Raw genomic sequence first — 16,826 nt, 5'->3', positions numbered from 1 at the left:
CAATGTGGTTGTAAGAAAAGTGAAATTTCTCAGAAGGCTAGTAGAAATACACCCAGAAAGGGTGAAAATACGGTCTCATGTAATTATAGAATGATTTGCGATGGAAGGTACCTTAAAGATCATCTTGTTCCAAACTCGCTGCCACGGGCAGGGACACCTTCTTCTAGACCAGGTTCTCAAAGCCCCATCAAACTTGGCCTTGAACACTTCCAGGCTTGGGGCATCCACAGCTTCTCTGGGCAACTTATTCCAGTCCCTCATCAGCCTCACAGTAAAGAATTTCTTCCTAATATCCAATCTAAACCTATTCTCAGTTTAAAACCATTCCCCCTTGTCCTATCCCTACATGCCCTTGTAAAAAGTCCCTCTTCAGCTTTCCTGTAGGCCCCTTTTAGATACTGGAAGGCTGCTGTAAGGTTTCCCTGGAGCCTTCTCTTCTTCAGGCTGAACATCCTCAACCTCTCAACCTTTCCTCATGGGAGAGGTGCTCCAGCCTGTTCATCATCTTTGTGGCCCTGCTCTGGACTTGCTGCTACAGGTCCACATCTTCATATGCTGTGGGCCCTGGAGGTGGATGCAGCACTCCAGGTGGGGTCTCACCAGAGCAGAGTAGAGCGGTAGAATCACCTCTCTTGACCTCCTGCTTTTGATGCAGCCCAGGATACAAAAATTGGCTTTGTGGACTGTGAGTGTACATCACCAGCTCTGGTCCAGCCTCTCATGCAGCAGCACCCCCAAGTCCTTCTCTGCAGGGCTGGTCTCAATCCATTCTCTATCCAGGCTGTATTTGTGCTTGGGATTGCCCTGACCTATGTGCAGCACCTTACACTTGGCCTTGCTGAACTTCATGGTTCGCATGGGCCCACCTCTCCAGATTGTCAAGCTCCCTCTGGATGGCGTCCCTTCCCTCCAACATGTCAAGCTCACACAGCTTGGTGTCATCACCAGACTTGCTGAGGTGCACTCAATCCTGCTATCCATGTTGCTGACAAGGATGTTAAACAGGGCTGGTCCCAACACCAACCCCTGAGGGACACCGTACATCACTGAGCTCCACCTGGACATCAAGCCATTGACCACAACTCTTTCAGTGTGACTATCCAGCCAATTCCCTACCCAGCGAGTGGTACATCTGTCATATCCATGTTTCTCCAGTTTAGAGACATTTTTTTTTTAAATATCTGCTATCATAACTAACACCCTTTTGCATCCTCCAAAAACCATCTGATTTTTTTTAAGTTTTCAGAGCCTTTCAGTTTAGAATAGAAGAATGTTTCTGATGAGTTGCGGAACTTCAATTAGAAGTTTTGTATGGCTGTCTGATGCATTATGAACATGTTATTTTTTTCTGATCACAGAATCACAGAATATGCTGAGTTGGAAGGGACCCACAAGGATCATTGAGTCCAACTCTTATCCCTTCACAGGACCATCCCCAAGAATCACACCATGTGCCTGAGAGTATCATCCAAACACTTCTTGAGCTCTGTCAAGCTTCATGCTGTGACCACTTCCCTGAGGAGCAGTACCAACCACGCTCTGGGTGAAGAAGCCTCTTCTAATATCCAACCTAAATCTTCCCTGACACAGCTTCAAGCCATAACCTTGGGTCCCGTCACTGGTCACCACACAGAAGAGATCAGTGCCCGCCCCCTGTGCTTCCCCTCACGAGGAAGTTGTAGACTGCACTGAGATCTCCCCTCAGTCTCCTCTTCTCCAGGTTGAACAGACCAAGTGACCTCAGCTAGTCTTCATATGGCTTCCCCTTGAGGCCCTTCACCATCTTCATTGCCCTCCTTTGGACACTCTCTGAGAGCTTAACGTCTTTCTTATATTGTGGTGCCCAAAACTGCACACAATATTCAAGGTGAGGCTGCACCAGTGCAGAGCAGAGCGAGACAATCCCCTCCTTCGACCGGCTGGAAATGCTTTCCCTGATGCCCCCCAGGACAAGGTTGGCCCCCCTGGCTGCCAGGGCACTGCTGACTCATATTCAGCTTGCCATCAACCAGGACCCCCAGGTCCCTTTCCATGGCACTACTTTCCAGCACCTCATTGTGCAATCTGTAGTTGTGTTCAGTGATTCCTTGTATTATTTTTGCAAGTAACACCTTGCCCATAGAGGTAGTGGATGCCCCATCCCTGGAAGTGTTCAAGGCCAGGCAGGATGGGGCTTTGAGCAACCTGGTCTAGTGGAAGGTGTCCCTGCCCACGGCAGCAGGGTTGGCACTAGGTGATCTTTAGGGTGCCTTCAAGGTCTCTTCCAACACAAACCATTCTATGACTCCACGACAGTGAACTGCTTCAGTTAGTCTTTTTCCTACCAGCATTGGCTTTTCTAAGACTGTGTTAAGAAAAAGGCCAGAGTCCACAAGATTTCAGACACTTTCTTAATAAGTATTTTATTTTTTTTCCCTGCTTTCTGACTTATATTTCTAGGCATATCAACAAGAGAAGTGTTTATGGACTTATTGTGAAGACATTTCATACACTTGAGAGCCATCCAGTCAGGAAAAGAAGTAATATTGGGTCCCTTGGGATAAATCAAGAATACAGTTTCAAAACTGAAAAAGCAACTACAGTACACCAATAAGTCAGCTGGTAAAAATAAGTTGGCAGGACCAATTTTGCTTGAACAGTGAATAATGAATATATATATAAAGATTAGTGTTTCTGGATAATTTCCAAATCTTCTAATTATTTACATTATGCCTTGAAAGTAATTTATCTGATCACAGATAAATGTGCCAGTCTGTTCAGGCTAAAGGGTTAAGGGGTGGAGCAGCAGATAATTTGCCATTTTATATTGGAACTACTGAACTAAGTTAAATCTAAGTTATTTTCCAAATCTCTCTATAAAGAGGCGTCTAGAAATCAGAATCTAAAAAATTCAAATATGGCTCAAACCAGTGATGTACAAGTAGCAAAGCAAGATGCTTTTCTGCACAGAGAATTGCTGTCACTGCATCTTAACACCCCAACAAAACAAACAAGCCTTTTTGTGGGGTTTCCTTACCTTGTGCAAACGGAGGGGAAAATGCGCATTACAATGACTGTAACTGAAAATGTAACAATGACCTTTGTGCTAGGACTTGGCTTTTAAGAACTGGTCTGAGACTTTAATTGTAATGTTCTTCCCCATCCACCCACTCCTCACCAGGATAAAGGAGAAAAACACTTCCCTCCCTGATAGGTAGTAACAAATGTGAGTAAATAAGAAATGTACTCAAAATTTTAATTCATTAAATGCTTTTTTGTGGGAAAGAAAGCTTTCACTTCTATAAAAACTTGTGTGTTGACTCTATATTCTGCAATTACTCTAACACACAGCTGTGTTTTTTGGGAAGTTTTAGGTTTTTTAATCATTCTTTCGTAGCAAACAGGGAAATTCTGCATCTCCATGTTTCCAGCTTGCTCCCAAGTGAAGCACAGTTATACAGAAATGATTGGTTCAAAACTGCTCCACCATAAATAATGAATAATCATAAATAATTTTGATTTTCTCAAAAAGTTTTTTACACTGTATTTTACACTAGGTGACTCTTGTATTTCAGATTATAAAAATATCATTTAATAAGTACATCAATTTATATGTATTTTGTATTTCATACATAGAATTTAAAACTCCCTTCAAAATTCACACTTTCATCACAGCCAAAAAAGTGTTCCTCAATAGTCCTCCCACATATTACTAAAATTGAAACTCTGGTCCATATGTTCATATGTTGTCCTTAAAAATTCATCATCAGACATATGTTTCCTGCACCTCCAACATTAGGAGATCTCTGCATGAAGTCCTACTTAATGAACAGATTGATGGGTTTTACACTAACTTGAACTTACAAACAGTTTACAGGCCCCAGTAGCCTATGACACATGAAAAGCTACATCTGTGTCAGAGGGAAGAAGTTCAGCTTCTCAGACTTATAGCTTCTCTGGTAGAAGCAGAAGAAACATGTGGGGGGAAAAAAAGATGCAGCTTCTTTTCAGCACCAGCCTGAGATCTTCAGTATGAAAGGGAACTTATGGGAACTTGGCCTTTTTTCTTGTCCTGTAAACACATGCTGTTTCTCAGAACTTTTTATTTTGTGCACAGCATTAACTATCTTTTTTTTATACAGCACCATGTGAGTAGCCTTCTCCCCCAGGCAGCTCAATGGGGCTCTGCCGGGTCACCAGTAGGCATCTTGGCAGGATCAGGAATGACGGTGCACACAGCTTTCTTCAGTCCTTGTTTCCAGAGTAGACACAGAGCTACTGTTCACTTACCTCTGAAGGTAGAGAGGGAAGAGATGCAGAAGTCTCGTATACTGAGAGTGGTGATGATGACAAATGTTTGGGTTTGGTGGCAGTGGATTTCTTTTTTTGATTACAAACTAGTGATCTCATCTTGTGATTCCAGAATCCTGTATTGAAATTTTAACGTTTGATCTTTTATGAGAATAGAAATGATGATTTCAAATTTACTAGTTATTCAACAAACTTGGTAACTATAGAAGCAAAGATTTTACAATATATGTCTGCTTGACTTGCATCTTAGTGTAAAGTCAATATACCAACATCCTCCATCTATCTCTAGTCCCCTGCATCAGTTCTTTCCCATATGCCTTGTTGCTGCCTCACTTCTTGACTTGTTCATTTAGTTTTGTGCCAGTATTAGCTTCATCTGTTGGGCTGAAATAAAGGATTGGGAGGTGTTGGGGAGGTGTTGGAGAGGTGTTACACCAAATGAAGCATTCTGGCTAGCATCGCCCGGCCAGCTGGCACTGCACAGAGGAGGCTTTCGGGCTCTTCTGCACCATACAGGGCCAGCGCTGGGGCCAGGAGAAGTAAACTCACACAAACATGGCTGAGATTATTATTTAATGAATAAGAAAAGATTTGGGGTCTAGATCATGCTTTTTGTCTGTGCTTGAATTTTCGTATTTTCAATAGGAGTTTACAGTAGCTGTTGTGATACAAATAAGTAACAATATCTGATTCTTCTGGCCTTCTCTCCCTTCCCTTTTTTCTACTCATTCTGTGCCTTTGCACAGTGAAGATCTTTGTACCAGCTACTCTGAAAGTTTTCTGGGTTAACCTTTTAAATAAATCAAAAGCAATCATGCTCTTCAAGGTATTTTCAATTCTTACTACTTATCCATGCAGCTCTTCCATATGTGTTTTGATACAAGGACTAGAATCACTTGTTATTTTCTTTTCAGCCTTTGAGTAGTTTCCACTAGATATACTATGATGTTGATGTGTAATCTGTAAGACCCCGTGAATCAAAACAGGAGCCATATTTAGGTGGTGGAAAGAGATGGTACTTTTACCACATGAATTTCAAAGCCATGTCAACAATGTGACAGATGTTTTTTTTATTCTCACCTTTCCCTTCAGAAAAACCATCCACAATGCTGTCCCCTGCTTGAGGTTTCTAATACGAATATCAAAGAATGACCTCCTGAGAGGGTCCATAAATGAGTCATCATTCAGGACCTCTCTCTCCAGCCACCAATCTCTTGCTGGCAGGACCAAGAGCACTTGTGTTTCATCTATTTCTACTGGAGAAGCTGTAAGTCTTTTCTTGTTTCCGTGAAGGAAAGTGAGTATAACGTTTCTCAGACTCCCAAAATATGCGACTCTATAAATACATACTCAAAATTAGAGAATGGAAAAGGGGGAGGAGGGAAGTGTAACTAAATGTTGGGGGTCATGTGAGGTCATTTCTGCCAAGCCTTTCTGGGAGTTTATGCATGATGATTTATGATAAGAGAAGGCATCCAGGCCAGCATATCTGCGTGGTTCAGATGCATAATGGGACCAAGGATGTTCAGGTTAAGTCTTTAATATGAATTAAAAAGCGTGATTGTCAGACACTACCTGTGTCAGGAACTACTGCCTATAATTTAGTTTCTGACTGGGCTGGAGGACAACAAAACGATGTCCCATCCAAAGTCTTCAAACCTATCCAAAAGCTGTCTTATTATTTTAAAGGAAATCTATTTTGTGTAGGATGGGAAATTTTTTATTTCTTTCCCTGGGTTTTAACTATGAGGAGCAAAAGATTCCTGTCCCTGGAGCATGGTGGGGTGTTTTGTAAGAAGAATACCCCAAGTGTCAGTAAGGCTGGTGACTGAGTGAGACAGAAATAAAAGGATCCCCTGGGACTCTTCACAGCCTCTCTCAGCATGACCTTACTTGCCTCTCTCAGTCACAAGAAGCCGGCCTTGCCTGCAGAGGTGCTGGGAAGCCTGCAGAGGCTCTGGGGGAATGGTGGCAGCCATGGCAGGGTCCGGGCTGGGGCTGGCCCTCCTGGGGACCTGTACTGCCCCCTGCTCAGCTCGGGCATCAGAAACCTCCCAGAACAACAGCTGCCTCTGGTAAACTCTCACAAAGGTGTAAAACACCGTGACAGGCTGAGTGGCAAGCTCTTGACTCTCCCCTAGGGCCAGCAATCTGGGTGAGGATGGGCCTGGGTTACATGTGACAGTGTTTTCAAGGTGAGAGTCAAGCCATGGAGTTGTGCTTCAGTGAGATTGTGACCGTGTCTGGTATTTTGGGGAAGACTGGGGTCTTTGATTTGGCAGTGGACTCAGGACCATCAGGAAAACCAGCTTGAACAGTGCACTGTTCTCAAACAAGGTAATTTTGCACCAAATTTTCTGCTGGAGAATGGAAGTTGTCATTTTGGGTAACAGCAACAGGGAGATTTCTGAACTCTTTGATGGCAGGCAGATGCCATCAAAACACACTGGAGTGAAAAATGCACTGGTCACTGAGTTTAAGTGCCTGAAAGGAAGGCTCAGTACCTGAGCCCTAATGAAACAAAATCTACCTCATTACAAAAGAGAGGTTACTTCGCACTCCTTCAACTGCCTCCCTTGCACATTAACCATATGGCTATGTCAGGTAGGCTTCCAGTTAAAGTAACACATTGCACTTCACTGGTTAGCCTCAGATATTCAGTTTGTGAAGCTGTGAACTCTCTGAGGACAAGCATCCTCTTCCACTTTGTGATTATATCACGTATCACAGCAGCGTTCCTGACTGTCACTAAACATCCTACAGGTTATGGTGTTGCAGACAGGTAGTAATGATTATAATTAAAAGAATGACATCTCCTAAATGGGGTGTGCTTTGTCACTCAAAATTAGAAGTTGTTTTAGTATCATGCAATGGATGAGCTACTTCACAGGAGAGTCTTTGTCTAGAAGTGACAAGTTTTTGCTGTAGTACTTTATGAAATATGTCTACCATAGAATTTCTTTTAAATTAAAACAATAAATAAAAGAGTGAAAGGCTTCTCTTGGCCTAGGCAAAGCCTTTTTTTAGCGTACTGTTGTTCAGATTTGAGCCCAAGCAATTTAAAGTGTGTGATGAGACTCTTGTGGAGTGTGACACTACTGTATCACAGCGCATAGCACAAGGATTCCCAGATTTGCTTACCTAGGATCTCATAATCTTAATGCCATGGGGAGCACTTTCATGTTTGTCTGGTTCCTGCTATGTTAGGGCAAAAGACTTTAATGAGATAGGAAAAAAAGTGATTCACTTTGTGTGGGCTATGAAATTTAGTGTTTGTCATGGCTCTTGAAGATATAAATAAATGCATTAATATTTCTATTGCAATGTGAAGGAGAATGAGATAATCTGTCCTGCTGGTTTAATTCCATTCACAGACCACTGATTTCACAATGATGAGTATCAACTGTGATTGTTTCATAAACTGTAAAATACCCAGATTAACCTTGCAATATGAGGTTAGTATATGTAACACGCCAATATCCTATCATTAAAAGAAAAAAGAGTATATTTTGTTTGGGATTGCTTAGCAGCTTGAGCAAACAGAGTGTGCACACATATCTGTATCTCCCTTGAAATCAAGGGGACTACTTGTCTTCTTACACGTCTGCTTCATTCACTGGTTGAGGTAGTACACATAGCAACATGGAAATGTGTTGACATAGTTTAAAACAGGGTTACTCCTCATTTTCTTATTTTCAACCTTTTTTGTCCCTTTTACCTTTTGATTTTCCTTGACTTAGTTTATTCCCAAATTTTCTCCCCATTATTCCTTTGTTTGATGTCAAATGAAGTAATTTCAGCTGCATCATCTGCCCTCATCCAAGAAGCTTTCTCTTCTTCACCATTGGTCAGTACTTGGATTTGATTTGGTCGTGTTAGCAGGTTCCTGTGTGTGTTTGGTTGGGGGTGCTCCTTCAAGAGACAGGATAACGAGGATAAGAAACCTCAGCTTTTGGCACAACTTTGGCTTAGGAGTCTCAGTTAAAACAAGTGCTGTTAGAGATGCACAGAGCTGCCTTGTGCCAAGTTGACACAGTCAAAGGCAATTGTCCTTGGGGCTACTGACATCTTAGTGCAGCTGTACAGATTTTAGCTGAAAGAGCAGCTGCTGAAATAAAAGCTAAGCTTGATGACTGGCATGACAGCAGGACTGAGAAAAATTTTGGAATGCTCAAATAAAATATTGATGGGCAAGAATGACACCAGCAACAGCTGTTACCACCAACACTTTCCTCTATGTGTTATGTACATGTTAGTGTAGGGAACAAACATATTCACAAATCACATCAAGTAGCATTTACAGTTTGATCTGGCAAGTGAGGAGAAATAAACAGGTGGCAACACATAGATGCACGAGCAAGGTGATGCAGAGGAATTATGCACTAGCTTCCCACTTGTGTGGAGCCCTGTCTGTCTGTCTATCTGTCATCTATCTATCCATATCTCGAAGCTGGTGTTGAAAACAGTGGAATGATCCCATCATTGATACTCAATCAAAAAGTCACCACAAAGTAAGGGATGATGGACGGCCTCTGCCCAAGCCTGTAAATGGAATGGTTGCAATGTCACGTTTGTGCTTCATTGCTGGCATGCTCTCAGAAAATTAGTGCAGAGCCCACCCGTTGTTTCCCATGCACTAATGATGGTTTGTAGAATCAACAAGCTCATGGGGATTGAGAAGCCCCAGGTATTCTGGATATTCTGCTGGCATGTATACAAATGTGGGTTTGGATCTGTCCGTGTCCACAGTTTTGTACCAGTCATGCAGGATGCCATAAGACATATTAAATAGATTGGTTGTACTTGCTCCCATCTTTAGAATTCAGGTGCTCTTCAGCTATAAGCGTAGCACAAGCAATGAGATAAAAAGGTGTGAAAAAGATCACGGTGAAAAGAGATTGAATAATTTTTCATTATTTAAAAGATTTTTTTTTTTGTTCAGCAAAATAATCCAGGGTAAGTGACAAGACTAAAAGTCAAGCCTCTCCCCAGGGGAGATTTGAGTATGAGACCTATGTTAGAACAGCTTTAATTTTCTGTAAGTGAATTTGAGAAAGGGTGCAACTGTGTGAAATCCTTCGTCATTTGTGATTAGACTTGGAGCGATGTAGAGCTTGACCCTGTAGAGCCTGGTCATGAGAAACTGAAGCCTCGCCGAAGTCATTCCTTCTCAACAAGTCTGAGACAAGAGAAGAGAGATCTGCTCCCAAAGAGCTGCAGCTGCAATGCAGCAACTACCGAAAAGGTATGGAAAAAGTCTCAGCCGATGACTCTCTATTTTATTGTTAATCTTGCTGCAGTACATCATCTCTGGAATGATAATTCAGTCTTTATATGTTTATATCCTTATCTATTTCATCTATAGGCTTTATTTATACTGATTCCAATGTCCTCTTCATCCTTGCTGTTATTACTTTTTTTTTCTTTTTTCTTTTTTTTTTTTTTTTTTGATGTGTGTGTGACAAATGAGAACACCAGTAATGCTTTATTAACTTTTTCCAATGATATGTAGCCTATTTTGGGAAAGCCAGCATCAGCTCATAGCTCTGAAGCTGCATTAAAGCATAGTCAATAGCATCAAATGTAAGAAGATGAGTTCTTTGCCTCTTCGCCTGTTTACCTACCCCAGCTTTGGTTCCTCTCATCCTGACCCTTGTGTCTATATAGTGGCAGCCTCCTTTCATAATGAAGTTAAGTCTGCAAAACAGAGTTTGACATAATAGAAGCCACCCTTTTTCTTCTTTTCAGTGTACATTAAAATGTTTTATTTTTGTTGAGGGGGAAGACAAGAAAGAAACTCCCATTTCTCCCTAAGTGTGGGAGAGTCTGGCAGCTGCCACCCTTCCCTCACTGAAAGAGGAGACGGTGAGTACTCAGAGCATCTTTTGTGGATGCATCACACCCATTGTCCAAACCACTGAGGTTTGGCATCATGTTGTTGAGGAGCACCCCATTCCCTGAGGAAGTGGGATGGGAGCAGCAGGTCACCCACAAGTCAGCTTCTGCCAAATTGTAACATCAGTTTCAAAATGAGTATTTGTATGGGTGGCACAAGGTCAAGCACATATCAGCACTGCATTTTTAACAGACATAGGCTTACGAACACCCACACCTTGGGCAGCTGTAATATCTGCCTCTGTCCCCTGTGCTGCCTCTGATGGTAATTGTCTAGAGACTGCAGTTTAAAGCAGGAGCTGTTTTGGAAATTTCCAACCATCCAACAACCTGGTTCCTGCATGTATCTGCCCTGTCTTCTTCCATGTGTCTCATTAAGATCAAGTCCTGGGAAACCTTGTTCTTTCCCTGAAACTGTTGTGAACAGTATTGATGGAAAAACAATGGCTTCAAATGTGGTGGCAAGCAACATGGGCTCAAGCCTAATACCCAGTTCTGCTACTCTGTAGTCCAGTGTGTTCAAGGTTGTAGGCAAGTTACAAAGACAAGATACTGCCCCCTGGCTCTGGAGAACCACTGGCTTTCAGTCTCACAAGGAAGGAGAAGGGAAGTAAATTTGAGGTGAATCTGCATAAAACTGTTCAGCAATCGAATAAATATTTCTGTGCTCTGGAATTTAGCAATTTTGTAGCCCAAAAGAAGGCTCGTATGCTATACTTTGCCTTTGAAAGACATCTGTTGAATTACTTTGATAAATAACCCTTGAACAGAATAGGAGTTAATTTACATTGAATGTTCAAAGCCTCATTTGCTTTTCTTAATATTTTCAGCAGAGGTTCCTGTGTGGTATGAAGATTCTTTGTGTGTTAGCTAAATGCGATAGGTCAGTATTCATACTATCAGGATAAATATTTATTTGTCAGTTAAAATGTTTCACTTTGAGACCACACATTTATCCTTAAAAAAACCCCAACCAACACTAAAGAAGCCCCACTGTATCTTTAGATATTAGTTTCAAGGTTTTAATAGCATTACTGGATTTTCTGTGACTGAATTCCAATTACAGCACTTCCAGAAATATTCAACTGCAGAAATACAAGTGTGAATTTAGTGAAGGGTCACCTTTTTGACTTAACAAAATATATTTTTTTTTGGAAAATAATCTTATAATTTGTTTCCTTTAAGAAGATTGTCTCAAAAACATCTGAAAACCTTATGTACCTCTGAATTCTTTTCGCTGACTGAGATCAAGGCTCCTTAATGAACAGTTGCATCAAAAATGTAAAAACATCCTTAAAAGAAGCCAGTCAGTGTCCCAGGCTTGTTGCTTTCCAGAGCATAAAAATGCATGGGACTGTTTGCATACTGTGCACAAAGAGCTATGGAAAGGAATCAGGGAAGTTGCCATCAGGGCCAAGTTGGAAATCAGAATTCTCTCAAAATAGGTAGATGAGAAATTGTTAGCAAAGTAGATGTTTGCTGCTTCTTTGTTGAAGCATTCACACTGTCCAAAGTGTGAATGCAAAGCCACTGACTTCCCTGAGGCAGTACTAGGAGTTTTTTAGGGTCATCATGATAGGCATTGTCACAAGGATGATGAAAATAAAGAATACAGTGTACTTGAGTCTTATCTGAGATCTCTTCCATGAGAAGAGAGAAAAGCGTAATTGTCTGGTACCCTGAGACATGTTGAAAATGGAGTAATTCCTTTTTTTAGTAATAAAATAAGTCAGATATAGAAATATGCTTTTCTTCTTTTGTTTGCTTTGTGGTGGTTTTTTTTTGTTTTTTTTTTTTTGACCTCTGCTGAAATTTGAGCATGTCTTCTTTTGCTTCATTTAACACTCTGCTTTCCAAACAGTATATGTTAGCATATCATGATCTTCCCTCTAGTTAACAATTCAAGTGTTTAGACAATAGGCCTGGTGACTCAAACAGTGATTAGTGGTAATGAGTATTTCTAGTACTGGTTTCCACAGTCATACAGAGTATGACAACACTAAAGCTTATGTCTCCACTCCAGGTTTTGCTCTCCTGTAGCTGTTTGGAGAAGGTGCTTGGGCAGCCAGGTCTACACAGCCCTCCTGCAGCACTTGTGACCAGCTCCCTACGAGCAGCTTCTCTGCCTGTCGGTTTGAGTAGCAGCAGTGTCAGCAGAGGAGACTCAAGTACTTCACAGATGGCAACTCAAGAAAGTCAAGCTAATGGAGTCCTAGACTCTGTCATTAGCAACGCAGTCCCTCGCATCGTCATCATTCCTACCTCAGAGAGCAATCTATTTCGGGAAGAAGAGGAAGAGACTGAATTATTCCACTTTAATGACAAAAAGGGCAATCTGCTGGACTTGGAAGGACTTAGTTCATCCATGGAGTTCCTTGAAGCTGTTGAGAAATTTCTTTCATAAATTTGTCAAAAGAAAACTTTCCGGCAATTATTTTCTTGGCATCTTCTCCACTTAATTATACCAAATAACTGAAGCCTTGTAGGTTAGGTCATCAGATTTTTTTGTATGCTTATATGGTAGTCACTAGGCAGCCTTCAGATTTATCTTTGTCCAAACCAGCTCAGGCATGGAAACAGGCTTTCTTTCACTGTGCTGCAGGAAATGAGCAGTGGAAGATCTGGCAGCATGATCGAGTGGCATCAGTCAGATAGGCTGCCTGCTTCATGAGGCTCTGATTTGTTGCCACTGATGGAGGAGCCAGCAGAAGGGAAAATGACCAAGAGCAGTGTCAGCTGCTGAATGTTTCTGCTATCTGCACATGAAACAGCATTCCTATTTTGGCAGCTGTCTTCTGGACAGTGATGGGAAGCATCACAAGACCGCAGCTTTCACTAGCCCCAGCAGTAAGGCAGGTGGCTAGGTGACCTGAACTATATTTTAATCAAATAATTTTCAGCATTTTTTTGGCCATGTTTCATTTTTTTAAATAGGCAGCTTGCTAAACATAAAGAGAGAAACTGATGATGTAACTGGGAAGTGACTGCTTCCCAACATCTGAACTTTTGAAGTTTAGTGCTAGATGTCTGGATTTTACCTCAACATTAGCATGGTCACCTAAATGTCAAAATGCAAGGTACTATGTGCTAAAACATACACTACCATAGAAACATTTAGAGCACCTTTAGAGCTACAGTCTTAATTAAATACATCTGGATCCTAATGAGTCTGTGATTGAAAGGGTGAATGTTCACAGCTGGCTTGACTGTTATTGACAATAACAAAGTCTTGGCTGCTGTATGTCACTTATCTGTTGAAGACATTCTTCTTATCTCCTCTAAAATTACCCAGCAAATGTCTTCTACAGGTCACTTACCAGAGGCCTTCTGAGTGGGTAAAACCTCATCTTGGGAGAAAATTCCACAGTTACTGTGGTATTTCCTACAGGATCTGCACTCACATCATTATCTGTGGTTACTAATTGTGCTCATTTTATCTGTGCTTCACATTATGGCTCAGGCTCACAAGACCCTCCTAGCATTTTATTCCTAACTGCATTCTTCCTTTTGTTACTCATTTTCCCATGTTGTCCACATCTTCCCTTTCAGTCTCTGATTTTCAAATGTAGACAACAAGTTGAACTATATTGTTCTCCACATAATATCAGTATATATTAGTAGACAGCAGGTGTTCCTCTGGATATAGTAGTGCAAATATTTGGTCCAATGAGTCTCATAGCATTCAGACATTCAACAAGAGAGTGAGAGTTAATGTTTATAGTCTCGGTTTGTTCCCTTTTATCCTAGATTGTGCAGAGATCACTGAGAGCATTTCCAGGTTTGTTGTATGCACTGGCTGGTCTCAAGAAGTAATTTCTCTTTGCCTGTTTTCCTAATGCAAAAAACCCCAGATGGAAAGCGTAGACATTTGGGGTTTTTCTAATTATTTTTTCATTACAAAAGAAAATATCACAAATCTTGTTTGCAACAAGCTAGACAGGAATGCCACTAAAGAAAAAAATAAAACCCAAAGCAGTGTAGGAGAGAGAAGAATGCCTCCAAACTTGCAGACCCGAGGCTTTGCAGGATGCCAGCCAGCAGACTTTTGAGGGGGCTGAAACACTTGCTAAGACACACAACCTAATGCAATGCTAGTACTATTAATGCTGCTATTATTTGAGGTACTCTGCTGTCTAGAGACCGTCATAAGAAATGAGGCCAACATACTTCCTTACCATTGAGAGAAGAGGAGAAAAGGGTGGTGGAGCCACATTATATGTGTGGCTGCTGTGTGCAACACTGGTGATGGTGCCAGAGGGCCAGGGCTCAGCTGGGGCAGCACCAGGCTGGAGTACCCACAGCCAGGCTGCCAAAGCCTGTGCCCACTGGGTGCAGAGTTTTCTGCCGGGGCCAGGAATCATGCCAAGGTCATCTGCAATCAGGTCAGCATTTCCAAAAGCAGTTCCTCCATCTGAGGACTAGAGCAGCGAGCAGGCAGTGCAGGACAGCTTCCAGGGATTGGAACAGGGATGTGCTTACTTGCAGCTCCTCGGTGCCAGGCTTTCATCCACTGCATAGTTTTGGCAACAATGAGTAATCAAATATTAATTAAATATGATTTTAAGGGAAAACAGAGCCGGTTCAGTCCTAGGGTAAACATACTGTCCCACCATCTTGGATTATTTTCTTTTTTCTTTTTTTTTTCTGAACCTGTCCTCTCTGATTTGGGTTTTTTTCCTCTGTCAACTGTGTAGTGATGTTACTTCTACGTGCATTTAATATCCACAGCTGCAGTATCTCCTTTCTTCTTGAGCCAGATGTTAGGAAGCAAGTGTTTTTATAAGGCTTCCAAATCTTAGACCTGATTTTTACTGTTGTAAAATTACTCTAAATAACAATAGAAAATGCATTTGATGTTCCATGATGTAAAAGTGTGTCCTGGAGTAGATTTTGCACTCAGATTATGACAGACTTGTACTGGTAAAACTGCAGGCAGGGTATTGCCATAGTTTTTGACAGGATGAAGAGAGGAAGACCTAAAGTAATAGTCAACAAACTCCTCAGTATCCAAAATTTTACATTCTACTTGTTAGCCTACAAGACAACTTTCCAGTGATTTCTTGCATGTGTGTTGGTACTGTTAGTGTGTCTCAGAAAATTAGCAGGCTTGAGGCATGTGCAAAGAAGTGTTTCACTTTGATACTGTTAATGTCATACACAATTGTTTCTGCAGCTAATGGCAAGATTACTGCTTATTTAAACTGATGTAGGCTAAAATACCAAATGAGATAGCAGTAGAGAGATAAAACATAAAGTATGAAATATCACAGACTTACTACAGTCACTGTGAGACTTTTGCAGAAACATTGGTCACAGAGTAAATGTGTCTTAAATTGACTACCACAATGCAGAAAAATTTTGGAAACTTCTCTGTTGCTGCATTAGAATAGATGGAACACAAAAATGTGCAATAATAACTGTTGTTTCCCATTTCACAGAAGAATGTATTGGTTCACTCAAATGGAATAAAAAATTCTGAGAAGTTAAACCAAACTATCCATTGTTTGTTTTTCTTATTTAATCATTATTTTTGAAGCCAGGAGGAAGAATGAAAAAGTTGAGTCAAAGTTTTTGAAACCCATGCTCTGCTTTAGTTAATAATAAGGTAGATATATAACTTTATTTTCAATCATTTAGACTGCTCACATGCAACCAAGCGCTCACCTACTGGAGTGCTGAACATCCAAAATTAGAGTTCACTGGCTTGGTAAAATCTGAAGTTGTTCAGCAGCTTTTGAAATACAATGACTTTAACTGGGATGTCAGGAATGAGACGAACGAAACTGAAAAAAATTAACCAAAGTCAATACATTAGAACTGTGATGGCAGACTTTGATCTTTGTCCTAAAGCCAAATGAAAGTTAATGAGCAATTGTTTGTTTCTGCTAAATCTTTCTATAGCACAGTTATAGGATATGTTCCAGTTTCCACAAGTAATAGGAAATCCAGACTACAAGTGTAAACATTTTCTCTTACCACTGACAATGGTATTTTGTTTATAGTTAAATCAATGGTTAGATAAAGTTTTCAAATAAGAAAATTTACTTACTTGAATCTTAATGAATTTTACTGCCTTGGGTTGGTGTAAAGCAAGATCTAATACCACGTTCTTCTAGAAAGCTCATTCAGTTCCCATCCATTTTCTCCTTTGAGGATAACACTTGAATCAGAAAACCCTTCCACCCTGCTGTCTGAAAAAAGTTTATCTTGTAATGTGCAAAACTGGAAAATACTGGAAGGAAAATACCCTGGTTTTTAATTTTCTTGCTCTTCCCCCACCCTTTTTTTTTTTTTTTTTTTTAACAGCTACTCTTTACTGCTTCTTTGTGCAGGTTATCCTTGATATTTTTTGTCTGGTTCTTTCACAAATGCATGAAAGCGATTCGAGTTAGTGGGGAGATGGAAACTTAGGTCTGTGTTATGCGGTGGACTCCTTTCTCTGATAAGAGCAAACAAAACTGCCCACAGTGCTTTGGTTCCGCAAGTGCATGGATAGGTAACTGCAGGATGAAGTCAGACAAGGTGGAAGCAGCTGAGGTGCAGCTGTCCCTCCCAGATCATCTCAACACAAGCTGATGATTATTTCTTGCTTTGCATCATATCCATAGCCTCAGTCAATGTTTTGTCTGCACCTTGAATGG

The 16,826-nt window shown here is 41.0% G+C and overlaps 1 protein-coding gene across 2 annotated transcripts in view; it reads left to right on the top strand.

Annotated features, from left to right (window-relative positions):
- LOC116786417 (melanopsin-like) overlaps positions 1-15,624 on the top strand; it is a 46,134-nt gene extending 30,510 nt beyond the window's left edge. For both annotated transcript variants that reach the window (XM_032686977.1, XM_032686976.1), the window contains 3 exons: positions 5,383-5,557; positions 9,386-9,535; positions 12,209-15,624. In XM_032686977.1, coding sequence (XP_032542868.1) covers positions 5,383-5,557; positions 9,386-9,535; positions 12,209-12,589 — 706 coding nt within the window. In that variant the 3' untranslated portion in view covers positions 12,590-15,624. The remainder of the gene's footprint in view (positions 1-5,382; positions 5,558-9,385; positions 9,536-12,208) is intronic.
- The last annotated feature ends 1,202 nt before the right edge of the window (positions 15,625-16,826 follow it).

Source organism: Chiroxiphia lanceolata, chromosome 4, assembly GCF_009829145.1.
Source record: "Chiroxiphia lanceolata isolate bChiLan1 chromosome 4, bChiLan1.pri, whole genome shotgun sequence".
Taxonomy (NCBI): domain Eukaryota; kingdom Metazoa; phylum Chordata; class Aves; order Passeriformes; family Pipridae; genus Chiroxiphia; species Chiroxiphia lanceolata.
The sequence above is the reverse complement of the archived record's forward strand: the minus strand, read 5'-3'. Positions and strand labels throughout refer to the sequence as shown.